At 39.3% G+C, this 16,907-nt stretch overlaps 2 protein-coding genes across 3 annotated transcripts in view; both read right to left on the bottom strand.

Annotated features, from left to right (window-relative positions):
* WDR45B (WD repeat domain 45B) overlaps positions 1–270 on the bottom strand; it is a 16,441-nt gene extending 16,171 nt beyond the window's left edge. The window contains exon 1 of the mRNA XM_085298323.1: positions 37–270. Coding sequence (XP_085154449.1) covers positions 37–103 — 67 coding nt within the window. The 5' untranslated portion in view covers positions 104–270. The remainder of the gene's footprint in view (positions 1–36) is intronic.
* A 2,405-nt stretch (positions 271–2,675) lies between these two features.
* RAB40B (RAB40B, member RAS oncogene family) overlaps positions 2,676–16,907 on the bottom strand; it is a 31,312-nt gene continuing 17,080 nt past the window's right edge. The window contains exons 2-7 of one of the 2 annotated variants that reach the window (XM_085298326.1): positions 14,932–15,634; positions 8,328–8,388; positions 6,476–6,536; positions 5,539–5,616; positions 4,827–5,049; positions 2,676–3,793 (exon numbers count right to left, since the gene is read on the bottom strand). In XM_085298326.1, the coding sequence (XP_085154452.1) occupies positions 3,522–3,793; positions 4,827–5,049; positions 5,539–5,616; positions 6,476–6,536; positions 8,328–8,388; positions 14,932–15,028 (792 nt within the window). In that variant the 5' untranslated portion in view covers positions 15,029–15,634 and the 3' untranslated portion in view covers positions 2,676–3,521. The remainder of the gene's footprint in view (positions 3,794–4,826; positions 5,050–5,538; positions 5,617–6,475; positions 6,537–8,327; positions 8,389–14,931; positions 15,635–16,907) is intronic. The other variant, XM_085298325.1, reaches the window with a different exon arrangement.

Below are 16,907 nucleotides of genomic sequence, written 5' to 3'. Positions count from 1 at the left end.
CGCGCCCCCCGCCCCTGCCAGGCCCCGCCACCTCACCGTGGTCCTGGTTGAAGCCGGCGTAGAGCAGCCCGTTGCCGTGAGGGTTGGCCGGCAGGAGGTTCATGGCTCCTGCACGCTCGCGTCTGCCCGCGGCCCTTTAAACCATGGCGGCGCCCGCCCGCCTCAGCCCCGCCGCGGGAGCCCGCCCGAGCCGAGCCGAGCCGAGCCGAGCCGAGGCGGACAGGCCGGTGGCTGCTTCCGACCCAGCCAGGCCGCGCCGCCGAGCACAGAGCCCATCCACCCAGCAGGCCGAGGAGCGCCGAACGATCGAACCGCGGCCCAGGAGGAGGAGGAGGAGCAGGAGCAGGAGCAGGAGGAGCAGGAGCAGGAGGAAGGGGCTTACCCTGACCCTGAGGCGTCTGCCGCCGAGTCTGGGGCGCTTCAGGGCCGCCAGTGAGGACAGGTGGGGCCTCCCAGCGCCCGAGGGGATAATACACCTGGGGAAGCTGAAATACGAGTGGCCCAACTTGACCCAAACCCCTCCAGCATGGCAGTCGAGCACTGAAGTAGCAGCCCAGACTCCTTACGGAACAACCTCAGAGGTATTCAAGAGCCAAAGCCTGATCTGAACACAGCACCAAGCCCAATTTCAAGCGAGGGGGTGGACCAGAGGGCCTGCAGCAGCCCCTTCAGCCCCACAGCGGTGCAGGATTTCACGGAAGCCCACACGCTTGCAGGGCATCCGGGAGTGCTGTTCCAGGTTGGGAAGGACCCCACTCTCCCTTCCACACATTTACTTCTTACTCCTGCTTGGTACCCTCCCTGCCAATGGCTTGAAGTTGCGTTTTCAGATTTGCAACACGCTTTTCTCCTCCCCTTGGACCTATTCAACATCCTCCAGCTGGAGATCACCGAAGCTCCTAGGTTTGCAGGGAGTGACCCTGGGCCCAAGGCTAGAGCAGGCACTGGGCTACAGGGACCAAAAATCACATGACCCCTCCGTGAGCTTTTGTCTCCTCCAGCAGTGAGATAGCAGCCATTTTTTGATATTTTCTCCATCTCCCTCAGGCTTTACTTGCTACATTTGGGATTGCCGTGGCCAGAGGAGTGCTCTTCCAGCCCCCTCCTTACCTTGTCTTCACACTGGCTGGTAGGAAGAACACCCAACAAGAGGTCTCACATCTTTATTAACAGCCACTCCATGTAAGCCTGTGCGCCACAGGTTGTGTGCATGCTGCCACACCAAATGAGAAGGTGGCATAAAAGAAGGAAACAACGTAATGGCCTGGTGAACGAAGAAGCCAAGATTATAATTTAGAAGAGGCTTAATCCAGACCAGATGCAGATGCACATGGCTCCATCCCCCGCACAGGCTGCAATCAAACATGATCACAGTGCTTCCCCACCACGGACATCTCCTTCAGCTTTCATAGACATAGGCTGCTATGAACATACTTGTGGAGATGCAATTTCTACAGCACATGTAACTCAGACCAGCAGGTGGAGCCTGCTCGTCACCACAGTGGCGTGAGCAACAGAAATCCTCCACCCTACCTACCAACTACCAGCTCCATAGAAATAGCATAAGGTAAGGAAGCCTTGATTACTGAAGTATCAGATCAGCAGATTTGTTTCCGTTCCAGAAGATAAACAAGTTACACTTGAGTGTTTCACTTGCAGACCTGGAGTTTCTGAATACTTGTGGCTTTTACTGCAAATAATGAAAAATCCTATGGAAAAGTGGAATGAAAGAATACCATCTATGAATACATTTATTATGCATCATTACGCAGTGAATACTGATTTCAGATTTAATAATTTTCACATACCAAGTCGCAATTCATCTAGCTTCCCCTTATCTGCAACATGAAGATTGTAATGTTACATGTAAGATACTTAGCTATATAAAGTTAGCCACAAGATTTCTATGTAGTCAGTAACAATACTGAAAGCCACTTCTCTTCCCTTATTGCAAAAACATTACTTAAACAAAAGCCACATGCATTTTAGCATTTCTGTGTAACAAAAGTCTTAACAGCAATAGTAGTCTACTATAAATATCTAAACTTCTTCCATAACAAGTTGAAATACACAGTTTAAAATGGAGTAAGTCCAAATTAATTGTGTTGTTTTCAGTACTTTCTAATTACCCATCCAAATAGAGAATATACAGAAATGACTGGGCACGATCAAAAAATTTTTTTCCATTGCAATTCTTTTGGCCATTCAGTCTTTAAATAATGAGAAGACTTATTCTGTTTTTCCTTTTTTTTCRTTTTGCACTTTTTGGTAGAGTGCACTTTGGCATTTTACTGGCCTAGGATTTTCCCTACTAGCAAACAGATGCTATGGAGATCTGTGCTGATTCAGGAGGAATAATGCAGAAGTTTAACTTGATGTTATCTCATACTAACAAAGACACCTAGAAAAAGCTGAGATCAAGTGATGCAGTGACTTGCTGTTTTTCAGGAGAATAAGTCTCTCTGTTCTTTCATAAATAGAAGGAAGACTTGACATATATTATTCTTCATATTTCAGTTAACAACCTTGAAGATAGATCTTGTAACCAAAGAATGAGGTGATTTATAAGCAGGATGGCTGCATGTTCTTGGTGTCAACTTCGGGAATATTGTTCTTCAAAATTCTTCTAAAGGAAGATAAAGACAACCTTCCCAGTTAAAGAAAGAATAACAGAATTTCTTTTCCAGAAACATTTATTTATTTTTTTAAATAGTGTTCTTGCTTACAAAGCAACTCTTTAAGTCATGTTCCTGTTACCACAGTCTCTTTGGCTTTTCTTCCTAGAACTTTCCTGTAGCGTGGTATAAAAATGTAGATTTTTTTACAGAAAAATAAGTATATAAACCACAAATTAATCCCCCAAAGTATTAAATAACATACCAAAAGCTTTATCAAATCTATTTCATACACGAATGGGACAAAACCTTGTTGTGTGTGTGCATAACATTTATATACACATTTTTAGCTTAGTTAAGTTAGTGCTTCAAGGTTATCAGGGAAGCTTTACAAAAAGTCCAAATACACAATTGCAGTATTACTAGAATTTGTCACAGTATTTGTGGAATTTACAATGTATACAATACACTGCATTTAAAAACCTCTGCCTGAATATACAAACCAACCACTCTTTCTTGTATTTTTAAAGTTTGCAAATACAGAGGTTTTTGTATACACAAGTCACTGTCCAGATTTCATGTAATTAAGACAGCAAAATAATTATAATTATTTCCTATATAAAAACACATCTACTAGTAAAAACAATGGCATCATGCACATCAAAAACTAAAATACAGTATGAAAACCCAACAGGAAGATGTCACATCCTTTCAGTTGCACTTAACACGTCATTCATTCCAAAGCAGCATTAATTTAGTGAGCAAGCTCTAAAATAAGATTTTTCTTATTTTTGTCTATGCAATGTGATACACACATAGAATATGCTCAACTATTAAACAAAGAGTCCTTGTGTTCAACACTCCACATGAGGGCATTCCATCCAGGTTCCTTTTCCCACAGAGGGTTTAGGAAATTTTACAGCTGTTTCTTGTACAGTTTTTTGGTGGGCTCTGTGGTGGACGGATAATTTTAGCTTTCTTTAAGCTGTTCCTTTTACTGATGTTGTTGGATGTGAGGGAATATGAGCGTCCATGCATCATCCTGGCATTAAGGCCATTGGCCACAGAGAAAGATTTGAGATGGCTTCTTAAGGCAACAGGGAGAGGGAGCTTGTCAACAAGATGCACAGGGGTACAGGAAACTATGGCACGGCAACAAAGGTCTTGCAGACTCAGTACTTAAAAACAGACATAAAACTTGCATTATAATAGCGTGCTTTTGTCAGCCACATGGTGGTAGCATACCCAATATTCTGCATGCACTTTCTTCTTTTAGGAAGACTTCTCATTTCTCCTCCTGCACCCTTTCCCACATTATATATGAGCCAAAAAAAATCTGTGCTTCAGTTTCCTATTTGTGTTGGAATACCTATGTGAGTCAGAATTAAGCTTTAGGATTTTTTTATTATTATTCTCTACATGCAGGGATAAAACTGTTCCTGCATTTGTATATTTTCTGTTTAGAAAGCAAGCTACACAGGAGTTAGGAGTTCCTCCCCCTCTCTCCCCCGCCTCCCCCCCCCCCGCATGTTTTTTGCATCAAAATCAGCCAAGTAATAAAAGCTCTGGAAATTATTTTACATTCATGAAGCATAAGCCTCAGCCAGGACTAAATTTAAACATTTTCAGTATTGTATTATATCCTTAGACTACCATGGCCATAATAAATGAAGCAAAAATGTTTTATTTTAAAACAGAAACAAACCAAAAAAACAATAAAGGCACACACAGGCATATAGCTGTCTAGCCTTTTCTCAGTGCTGCTAAAATCTGGACCTCAGCCATACCTGGCAATGAGTTCCCCAAGACATTTTATCCTATGTAGAAAAAATTTCTTTTGGTTTTGAATTTGCTTTCAGTTTCATTTAACCTGTACTTCTATCCATCTTGTCTCACAACCCTAGAAAGCAGTTTTCTATCAATTTCTCTGCACCATTTTGTATGCTATACTGTTGCCTTGTTTCCTAAAAGCTAAAGCAAACCCTAGTCTTTTCAAGTTCTTTTCACCTTGAAAAACCAACAGCACACCATTTAACCAAAGACTAAGCTGATAAAGTTACCAGACACCTGCGTCTTATATTTTAAAATTAAGCATTTGAAAATCTTTATTTCACTATCTCTCATTCTTCCCTTTTGTCTTCAAGATTCTTAGTATTTTTAACACTGCTAGCAGATAGTAGCACAAGTAATTGTATATTGTACTTTGCTTACCCTTGTTTGGCCTCCAGAGCCTGTCCATTCCATGTCTCATCAATACTATTCTTGCAAGCTCAGTAAAGGACTCTGTAATATTGAAATTACAAAGTGGGCTGACTTCGAAAAAAGTCATGCCCAGCCTCTCAGCATAGGCTTGTGCTTGTTCAGTAGACACTTGGCGTTTGAAGGCTAAGTGAAGGCGATTTCCAACCAGGATTTTTGGTACACCAGGAGCATGCTGAGCAAAAGGAAGCAACAACAGCAAGAAAAAAAGGATTAACAGTCTGGCTCACACTTCCCTCAATTAAAACAAACAAAAGCTTTTTCAAGATTTAAAGACTGCGTGGGAGGTCAGACCAGATGATGCCTAGAGGTCTCTTCTAGCTTAAATTATTCAACGATTCTCTGATTTAAAAACATCCCTTCCTTACAGTAAAGTGACTTGCACAGATGATGTAGCAGATCTATACCAAGAGTGGGACTGCAACTTGAAATTTTTGCCCTCCATATGCTTTCTGTCAACACCTTTAGAAACCAGACACTTCAGCTGGTATGTTTCCAGCTTTCTAAAAGTATAAACATAGAAACACAATTGTAAGCTTGTTATCTTGGATAACTCTGTAGTAAGCACTGCCTGAAAATGCCAGGAGAAACATTAGAAAATACTGTAAGCAGTCAGTCTTAGTAATCTGGTATAGACTAGTGATGCTCTGGGAGCGTACCTTACCTCGTCTATTTCTTTTATCCATCGATCGATTCCATCAAATGACCAACGATTTGTAATGTCATAAACTAGTATTACACCCTGTATTAAAAAAAAAAAAGTTTATCAGAGGCATAAAACAGAATAATACCTGTAAATTATCCAGTTCCAAAATAATCCTGTAAGATACTGAGCAACTTCTCAATGGTGTAGAAACTCATCATCCTGTCAAACTAAGACCTGTCTCCCAGTACAGATTACAGAATGGGTAAGGCGTAGAACCCACAATTTCATTTTGGGGCCTAACACATTGAGAAATACTTTTTTTTAGAGTTGGCAGGTTTGGTTGATTACATACATATCACATGTCATAGCAAATACAAGTTTTTGGTCACATTCTGTAGCTCTGCACAATCCTGGGATATAACAGGAGCAACTCATCAAAACCAATGCATGTCATGAGTTATAACAGTAATGTGTGACTTTTTTATGTCTGTCTGCTTTTTTTTCCTCCCCTCAGGTCACCTCATTACAAGCCATTGCACTTTGTTGCATTTTAGGCTAGATTTATATTTTTCCAATTAGCCTTGACAGCATTATGTTGTCAATTTATCTTACTTGGCACACAAGATTTTAAAACTCAGAATTAGCATATATTTCCTTTGCTTGACCAAAGATAACAGACTTAAGTTACTGAGGTAACCGACAAGAAGGCACAAGAATATATACAATTGTATTTCACCATGATTCAACTTCAATCTCATTAATTCCCTCTCCCCCTAAAAGAGAATCCTTCCTCTTGTTTTTTAGGATTTTGCATATGTTATCTTCAGAACATTATAGAACCTGTAACTATAATACAGTAAACTATAGAAGCCATCACGATAGACTGCTGTTTTCATTCATCCAACCACCATTACTCATCAATTACTCATCACTGAGAAAGCTGTGCTTTGCTTACCTGAGCACCTCTTGAATAAGACCGAAATATGGTGCAGAATCTCCCTTGCCCTGATGCATCCCTAAATAAAATAAATTATATATATATTTTAAAAGAAGTAGGTGTCTGCCTATGTTAAGAATTCAGCTTGATCAACCCATCTCTATTCATCTGTGTCACTTCTTCACTTAGTCACACCATAGTTGCCACTAAAGTGTGGCTCCTCTTGCTCTCAGCAGTTCCCTCCCTGCACACTGGCATTCTGCTCTTCCCTCCGTCTTTCTCAGGTTTCTCCGGATAACAGAACAAGAACTTCAAACTCTACTCTTGTGATTGCCCTTGGAAAATAAAGGCTGTTAGTCAAGTATATATATGCCACTATACTTTGCATTTAGTTCAGCTCAAAGAAAAATTCTGTTTTCACAGCAGAGAAGTGGAAGGAAACAACAACTATCACCAAGGAAAGTAATGGAAAAACAATGAATTCTTGATTACAGCAATAAAAGTTTATCATGAGTCTAGTATGATGAAGCCATCCTTACAGAGGCATAGATAGAATAGATTTTTAGAAAAGAGTGCACAAAAGAATCATTACGTATAATGTTCAGAAACAAAATTATAATGAAAAATGCAACAAGAAACAAACTTCCATAGACTATTTGAGATAGATGACAGATCTTCAAAAGCAAGGCACTTATTTCCGTATATAGTCAACTGTAGAAACATTTTCAATCTGTTTTTCTAAGAAAAAACATCCTTTCCCTTCACAAAAAGCATTAAAACATCTCCTTCCTGGCTGCTTCTCAGATAAGCTTTATGTGGTATTTTTATTAAGCTATATAAAGCAGAAGCCAGAAGAAGAAAAAAGTTGAACAAAATTGTCAAGTAATCAAGGTACCATATGGCAAAGTACTATTATCTATCATTGCATTTTAACTTTTGAACCAATATTTTGAACATCATAAAAGCAAAAGCAAGCAATGAAGAATAAATTTAAAATAACTTAGCCCTGGCAACACATAAGCATTTAATTCCAGTATTTAAAGATGTTCCAATCATAAATGGACACGAGAATGAATGTTAAAGCCAAAGGCTGAAACAGACAGTCCACTGCCATTTTTAGGGGTGAAAAGAGGTATAAAGGTATAATCCCAATAACAATTCATGCTCACCTCCAGTTCTCTACCCTATCTGCATGCTGTTTGTTCCTAGAACCTGCTCCTCTGACTCATCTGGATTATGGTTCCTCAAAACATATTCCCTCTCCTTCCTGTCCTGTCCTGACCTTGCTTCTCCCTCTTTTGTGCCACGAGTTTAGGGAAGACAAAAACCAATCCATTTAAGATGCAACAACATTATTGCATCTTTCAGGTTATATCACTTTGCAGCAAAATGCTTAATTGTTCTCTGCATGTTTTTTGCTAGAATCAAATCAAATATCAACTTTCTAACCATCGTGAGTAACAACGCTGCTTTTTTGAACTTAATTTTTAAGATTGTGCCATTTTAGTCAGCCTGACCACCATTACTAATAAATTGAGATCTGTTGCTATACAATCACTGTATGTTTTTTAAGGTAATTTCATGGTCCTTGTTACCCTATAGCAAAGTAACTTGTAATCTTTTGTGCCTTCATTCAGTATTTATTATGCATCTCATAAGAAACTCTAGGGTTCCCCATTTTACATGAAATCGATGCCAAATGGAGGTGAAGGGAAAGCAAGTGACTTGCCTAAAGTCCTAGCTACCTGGATCGTTCTTCCTCATTTAGCGAAATATTTCTGAGGCACAAGGGAGGATTCCTGCCCTGAAGAGCTTCATCCTTTGTGTCTCTGAAATATAAATTATGAGGAAAGATGAAACACACACTTACCAGAGCTGTAGCTTGATTCGTCGGCCATCCAGAAGTATAGTTGTAGTCTTATAGTCAATACCTGGGGGAAAGACAATTGCGCAAATCTTAGATCTGCTTCCAGGTGTACAGCATATGCACAGGCAGTTACAGATTTCAAAGAAGCTGGCCATTAAAAAAAATATTTTTTCATCAGTAGTCTGTCAGATGCACATAGATAAGTATAGCTTGTTCAGATAAAATTACAAAGACCCCTTTCATATTACTGAAGCGTGCTCCATTCAGTAACAGATTTCTCAGGTTCCCTTCAGCTTGATAGATGATATCCTTTCAGCAAGGGAAGCTAGAACTATGTTTTCCCCTCTTCTCTCACATATAGGCTGCAAACTAAATGCCATTCTTTTCCTCTGCTCCACTGTTACATTGCCTCTATTATTTCTTCCTAACCTAGCAGCTCAGACCCATATGCAGCTCTTGCATCAGACACACTTGTCCCTCTCCAGTATAAAAGCAGCAGATGGCACAAGAAGTGGCTGGCCTTTCTGTTTCTAGCTTTTTCCATTACCATTGAAAACTGTCTTCTCTGACCGTAAGATCTGTTCAGTTAGCAGCCCACAAAATATAGGCAAAAAATCCAACTTGCTCCTTCCTGTAACAAGCTCAGGACTTGTTGAGCTACAGCGCCTCTTTTAGATGAGCTGAAAAAGTACTGCATCATTTAATGGATGCATGTAGTTGTGTTTATACCTATTATACATATATGTGTGTATAATTTAGCCTGTTAATATGTGAACTACATAACATGCTAATATATTTCTTTGCTGAGCTCATATCTCTATTGTATGTCACTAATACCATTTTATACTCTTCACAAATAAATTTCTGTGCTTAGTTCTTTATTGCTGACCTGAAATGCCTCAGGAAGAAATTTAACTACATAAAAATAAGCTCAAGTTTAGCTTTAGTGTTTTCTTGAGTGAAGTGGATGGGTCAGCCTAGGTAAAACTAATTAGATGCTGCAGTTAGGTAGCTGCAGTTGACCCTTGAAAACATYTACCACTATGCTGGGGGTCAATGGCTTGAAACACTAGGCTTCAGTACTGTATCTGCAATGTTCATAATTCTAAATATTAAAAGAGAGGCTTTTATTTTATTAAATGTTATTGAAAAATATGCATTACTCTGTAGCCAGGCAACAGTTCTACTGGTAAATGTGTTTTGCCACGTTTTCTTGGCTTTGTCATAGTTAAGTCATTTCCTGAACTGAACATTTATTCATACAGCCCTGCAAATGCAGGTTAAAGAGCATGGAAACTAGCTCCGAACACATACTGAAACGTAGCTAGACTCATACCTTGAAAAACAGACGTGTTTTATTCCTGCGTATAAGCAAGTCAAAAGAGTGGCAAAAGAAATACACTGCCACAGAAAAACAAATGCATGAGAAAGAGTACCTTAATTACTACTTAAGGATTGGCTGAAGTCTTATCAAAGGAAGAGGGATGACAGTGGTGCAGATGAGCCTGTTAACTGCTTGCTCCTGAACTGCAGACAGCTGTAAATCACTGCAGAGGAGCAGAGATACGGCACACAGGTGTTGGTAGGTAGACAGGCTGGAACAAACTGATAAACAAGTGGAAACACCAGGTCTCAAAAAGAAATAAAACATCTCTACCACGGTCAGGAGCCTGCGACTTTGCACCAGCCTTGCCAATTTTTAGGTATAAGGTGGTGAGCACAAGCTCTCCTGCCTGGCTCCAGATGCCCTGACCCTCACACATCCAAACACAGGGAGCTGCACAGCTCACTTCATCCACGGGTTTCCCCAGGCTGTTTCCTAACATTGCCACAACACATCCCAACCAGTATTGTGTGCCCACCCTTTTGAGTGCCTAGAGATGCTCTGTGGTTTTCTTCTAGGACAGTCTTCCCATCACATGTCTGTTCTTCAAGGACAGAGAAACTGTGACCAGCTTACAGAGCAAGGCCAAACTGCGAGTAGTTTAGCCTACACCCTCTCTGCAACATCAGCCATGATGCCACACCGTGTTTTAACATGTTTACATAGGTGCATGTCGAATGCTTGCCAATAAGGTGGGTATTTGAGGGGTAAAAAGAAGTACGGAAGTGTAAAAAAGCCACATCAATTAGAAACAGATTGTAGTCACAGCTTACACCACTCTCTCCTAAAGGAATATTATGGCACAGTGCTGCACATGAGCAACGAATGAAAAGCCCTCCAGAGCTGTGCTTGCAGCCAGCAAAGATATCTACCAGCAGATAGATAGGTTTCTGCTTTGCAGAAACCTTTCTTTGAGCTGAACTGCTTTGTCATCAAGTTGATATTAAGTCATAGTTTTCCTTTTATCCCTAAAATAAAATACACTAAAATATTAAAATCATAAAAACCATAAAACATAATGATCAGATTTAGGCAATTTCTTTAATTTTTAATTTTTACAGCATTTGTTACATTTATTTTCCAACCTGCACAACTGCAGATGAACTAGCACACCCAAAGTAGACTTCCTGTTGGTCCTTCAAGTATAGTGCTGCTAAACACTGCAAGCAGGCGCCTCAAAAAGGTCCCAGAAACAGTTACCATATGTATGTTACCCCTATCTTTGTCAACAAAATAGAGATTTAAAACCCTCTTGTGTGATATGCAGACGCACAAAAACGAAGCCTTATATGTGTCCCCTTTTCCAAAAGGAAAGGAGTTTGTAAGGTCTGGAATAAACAGGCATCTAAATACAAAACAGAAGTTACTGCAAGATAACAGTTATCAACTAAGTCAGCTTTCCCTGAAGAGATAAACAAAGTAAAAAGTTGCTTCTTTTGGCACGCATTTCTCCCCAAATTTGCACCATGCCGAACTGCGCAAATATAGTTTGTCTAGTGAACTTGAAAAAGATTATTCGAGGCAAACAAGGTTTGGGTTTGCTTTATAAACACAACCAAAATCTTGAATTCACTAATCGCAAGATGCTGTTCTGAAACGAAGTGTGGATGGATGCCCTGCCCGTGGAAGAGCTACCTAGGTACAGATCAGAATAATTTCTTGCCCAGACATCAGTGCACCATTACTCAAGACAGCTGTCCCCACAACTTCAGGCTCAAGGCAATTCATATGTTACTAATTTCTCGCCTAAAACAAAAAAAAAAAAAAAAAAAAAAGAGAGACTCTGAATGCTGTTTACTATATAGAATAGCATCAATACCTTTCTGAACAATACATATTCTACCACTGATCGAAGCATAGAGCGAACCAACTTCTTTATCTCCACTATAAATAACCCCACTTCACTAACTTTCTTGCATGTTAAAGCTTACATTTTATGGATTAGGTAGCTCATAGGTATTTTGTATTCAAAAACTTTCATAGCAATATTAATGAGCTGGGTTTATTTCTATACTGTATTTTCTGATACTATTAAAGTATCTCTTAGCTTTATAAGGTCAAAGATCTAAAGAAAATATTTAGAAGGCTAGTCGCACAGTAGTATTATTAATATATATTTTTATCCATTAATTGCTTTGACTTGTTTTACAGATTATGTCATTCTCAACAGCAATAGCTGCTGCTAAACACCTGCCCAGTCTGAAAGCCAGAAACAGAGGAGCTTTCAGTCATCTTGCAGAAGCTCTAAAGAAACAAGTACAGGCAGTTTGAGAGCAAAGGACATTTATTAGGAATGAGAGGCCAGGAGGAATTGCGTCTGTTACCAAGGTCCTGGTAAGGAAGAAGTTAGCAATAACTGGAGTAATTGTAGAAAGTGAGCTCAGAGGAGCAGCTCTGCTGCCCTGTGAAAACTAGATGAGTGAGCAGGAAGATAGAGGCACCGACGTAGGTAACAGGCTGCACGCTATTAGGAAATTCATTTCAAAGCTGCCACTTCATTTCTACTGCTTGCCCTCAGAATCCTTCACTTAATTCTCACCAGCATACAGGTTTGCTACTCCCAGCTTTACAAGCTAAAGAATACGTCCTACCATCAAATAGTAGTGTATTAGGAAAACAAAATCTCCCGACACAGTTCTTTCTAGCCTGGGAGCAGAGAGAAGGAGCTGAGTTCTTCTCACGGTTCCAACTCGAACAGGAGATTGGGTCGATGTCACACCAGCTCTGCGGTTCCCACAGTGGCACTGAGCTGAATAGCCAGCTACAGTGATCCTGGGCACTTCAAGCTTTCAGCTCATACACTTCTGCAGTGAATTGAGATGTTTCCCACCCATAATTCAACTCTTATCATTTGCACATTTGGAAAGTTGGAAAGAAAAAAGTTAGCACAGTTTTTGGAAGACATTTTCATTTCTTGGCTAAAGAAGTGCATCAGTCCTCCAGCAGAATGAGGAAACAGTCAAATCTAGGAACTACAACTGGGGAACGGAGGAGAAAAAAAAAAATCAAACTTGCAAATAAAGCCTCAGGACACCAAACAATCAAAATCGTTTGGGCGCTGGAAGAACAAGTTTCATCATTTCTGAAATTCTTGAAGACACAAAACATGCAGAACAAACACTGTGTAACACTATACGACTCATTCCTGCATCCTTGTGCTGCTACTGGTATTGCCCGCAGGGTGAAATACCTCCACTAGTTTATCTATAGTTAATGAAGAGGCACAACCACTTTCAGCAAATGCTGACACATCCCACGCAGGGAACTGACATCCATCGTTCTGTTTAAAGACACACCAAGCATAGAAAATTAGTACGGCACAGCTAGAGGAGACGCAGCTGAGTAAACCAGGCGCAGCGCTCTGTGCCATGGACCATAAACTACCGCAAGACTCTCATGTTTAGCCGCACACGTAATGCAAAATATTCCATCTTTTTCCCTCATGTGACACGCATAAGGCAAATCTGAAAATATGCTACTGCCAGCTGCTATTTAGGAGAGCATCTTATGGGTTTCTCAAAAGATTTTTGAAAAATAAATGGGTTCAGAAACGTTGCTCTTCAGCTGTTATACAGATAAAAGCAGTTGAGAACTGAACTGGAACATCTCTGCAATTAGCATTTGCCACTGATTAGAAACCAAAATAAAGAGAGTTTTGCCATATCAGGAACAGCACGGAAACCATAACAATGAGACCAACAGATGTGGATTGTGCTGTTGCAGAAGTCAAATATCCTTCCAGAACATTATTCACTCATTTAGCAAGACACAATGGCTTTGTTTGGACACACAACTGAAATGCATTTCTATGAAGGAAAGAGAAGAAAGAGGCTGCTAACTCCAAGAATTCAGCTGATATCAAGACAATTATTTCGTTCTTTCTGCTTCATATTACACAACAACAACAGAAGAATTCTGGATCGTACTTTCTACAGAATCAGTCATATTTATCATGACACAGGAAAATAAGTCTTTCAAATTGCAACATCACCCCGTTACACTAAGCACTTCTGGAGATTTTGTTTGCCTGCTCAAGGGGCAGGAGGAGGTTAAAACCACAAACTTGCAGAATCATTATAGTTCTGGGTCAATCTCTGAAAATGTTTCAACGCTATGCTGCAACTTTCATTATCCTGCATTGGGAGACTCCAGACTCATGCATAAAATATGAAAAAGTCTTAGTAAAGAAAAGGAGCGAAGTGAAGGTGAATTTCACAGAGGGACCTAATTTTAAACCTATGATCCTTTCATATTGCAATCTAGATTAGTTTCTCTGCTATGACTTTTTAAAAAATAAATTCTATGTTTAATCTTTGTGTGGAACATTCTTGAAGGGACTCTGGATTTTACCAACTATTAAATACAGCTATTTTTCCATTGCCCAATGAATAATTTTCAAGCAAGCATGTGTTTATGAATTGCTAAGCTTCTGTTCTGTTTTGTTTGGGGGTGGTGGCGGAGCAAACCAACCACCACTGTTTATTTCAGACCTGTTTAACTGCTCCTCCTCTTAAGTTGGACGATCAGGGTTTTCTAAGAAATGGAAAAATGTATACAGAAACCATTGCAAAGCCTGCTTTTATCACGATAATTGCTATGAAAATTCCTTCATTACAGATCTGCTACATGTTCTCAACTGAATAGCTGAGGTACGGTGACTGTGATTACCCGCCTGTCTTAAAAAAAGAAAGAAAAGAAAAGAAAAAAAAAGCCCCCTTTTAGGATGCCATTAAAGATTAAGGGTGAGGCACAGTCATGTTTCATTAATCAAGGACTAAGAAGAAAGTTTAGTTTTTCATTGAAGTAGTTTCAGAATGGTGTTCTTTAAAGAACAACCTCACACCAGATCAAATACTATCATGCAAGCCTGTACAAATTCAGGCAACTAGCTCTCAAAGTAGAAATATCTTTATGATAAAGATCTGTATAATTACTTCATCTTAGCCCTATCCTTTTGGCTTATAAAAGGGAGAGATTTCCTATTTAAACCATCCAAGCTGGCAGGAATGGAAACATGCAAGTGAACCAGCAAAACCTCCCAGTGTGTCTTAATACTTTCAAATGGATGTTTTTTAATCAGAATTATTTACCTAAAGCCACAAATTGAAATTAAAAAACCTCAAACAAGCTGCAGCCTTATTGAAGGGTGAGACTTCTTAAATATAATTGCTTTTTTAATAAATGTTTTTCTTTACAAACACAAAATTAACAGAGAGGGCTTACCTTTAGATATAACGGATGCCAGAAATTTAATAAGAGTCCAGAAGGATCCAGCTGTTTGATACCAACCGCAGTAAACAGGAAGGCATCTTCTCCGCATGGAGGCTTTGTGGCCATTACCGTACTATCGCCTATGCTTCACTGACCACACCACATTTCTGTCAACACTGATTATTTTAAGGTTTCCTGTGAATTTCTATTTTTGCTTTATGCTTGTAGTAGTGCATCATAGTTGTCTTTCTCAGATGGGTCTCTTTAGGGTCTCCTCAAACATTTAAGTTGCTCATGTTGTGCTCCAAAGGCAACATTATTTACACCAAAACTCATTTCTCCCCAGTTTAATAACTGAGATTCAAGGATTTACAGTGTCGCCATCGGTCTCTTAGCTTTGCATGAGTGCAAAACACTTGTTTGAATAAAGTTTGTATGCAATGGGCTACAGAGACACCACTGGTCACATTTTGATAATATGACAGAGAGAGAATAAAACCCAGACTTAACCCCGAGAATTTTCCCACAGAAACTAGATGTTAATGGTTTAGACCTTGTTCTGCATTTGCTTTAGATCTGTGTTTGACTTGAGATAAGTTATAGGAGAGTAGCAGGAAAAAAGAAAGAGTTGTGACTTTAAGATTGGATTCCTTAGAGCTCTGGTCTATCATCAGGGAAAGATGTCACTCAATGGCACATTTGTCTTAGTATCACCCTAAAAAAAAAAAAAAAAAAAAAAAAAACAAAAAAAAAACAAAAAAACAACTTTGCGTATATGAGAAAGTATAGAACATAGGATTTTTCATCTTTGCACTGGGTATACCCTTACATTTTCATTTATAAATACTGTAGTTTCATTGATTCTACCTCTTGCGTGTCTTGATTCTTCCTTTAAAGTGTGGTGTTCCTTACAGATAAACGGTTAGCAGATTAGCCATTTTCAAACTTAATTAAAATGGAACCAAACAACCTCATAAGGTTAAGAAAAATAAACCTCCAAACCAAAAACCAAAACCAACCTGCCATCCCCTGGGCTGCACATCCCCGTCCCCACAACCTGACCAACTTCCAGGGATTTCAGTGGGTTAAGCACCTTCTCCAGCAATTCTCTCCATTGGTTTGTCCATATAAATCATTTAGTAATAGTTTTCTCAAAAAGGTATTAATGTCTCTTTCTCACTGTGTGTTTCCTGGTCAATAATTAGATATTAAGTGTCTATAAATAACAGGCACGATGAGAATTCAGCAGTCACGTAATTTCCCATTGCAAGCTTCCTAAGATTTCTGGGTTTTCACATACACACTAAAATTACAGTCTAACGTTTCTCCTAAGAATGTCTTTGCAACTGTTTCAAATATATTTGACAAGTGACATGCTTCCCAACTCCCAAGAAAATGGACCTACAACATGCTTTTGATTCAAAATCTAATTAAACTTTAAAAACTAAGCCTAATGTTTCAGAGCATCATTCTGCAGAGATGTGAACTCTCTGCAATAAAATTGGACAAAATCTTTTAGTTTATCAGCACAAAGGTCAGGTTACATGTCAGCAGTATTTGCCTTCTGCTTGCCTTTTCAAAGTAATCGTTTTCCAAATTCCAGTCTTTTCCACCATACTTAATTACTGCAGTAAAAGCCATCTGCTTGAAAAGCAGAGATTGCCTATTCAGATTGAAATAGAGACATTCTAATTTTTTACATCTAGACTGTATTCTTCAACTCATTAACCAAGTCATAAACTACAATTAAGGAGTCTTCTGCATAATTCACTCATTTCAAGGACATGACAATTTTCCCATTTAGGAGAAAGATTTATATCAGAAAGCCAGACTTCTTATTTAGCTTCGTTTATGGTCATAGGCATACACCAATATCACAGTCTATCCTGTTAAAAGGAATAAACTGTTTGAAGTTTACAGGAATTAAATTTACAACTGTTTAAAGGAATTAAAGTACTTTCATTTTTTTAATGATAGATCTTTTGTAA

The sequence above is a fragment of the Rhea americana genome, unplaced genomic scaffold (assembly GCF_003343005.1).
Source record: "Rhea americana isolate MKP2758 unplaced genomic scaffold, rheAme1 scaffold_138, whole genome shotgun sequence".
NCBI lineage: Eukaryota > Metazoa > Chordata > Aves > Rheiformes > Rheidae > Rhea > Rhea americana.
The sequence above is the reverse complement of the archived record's forward strand: the minus strand, read 5'-3'. Positions and strand labels throughout refer to the sequence as shown.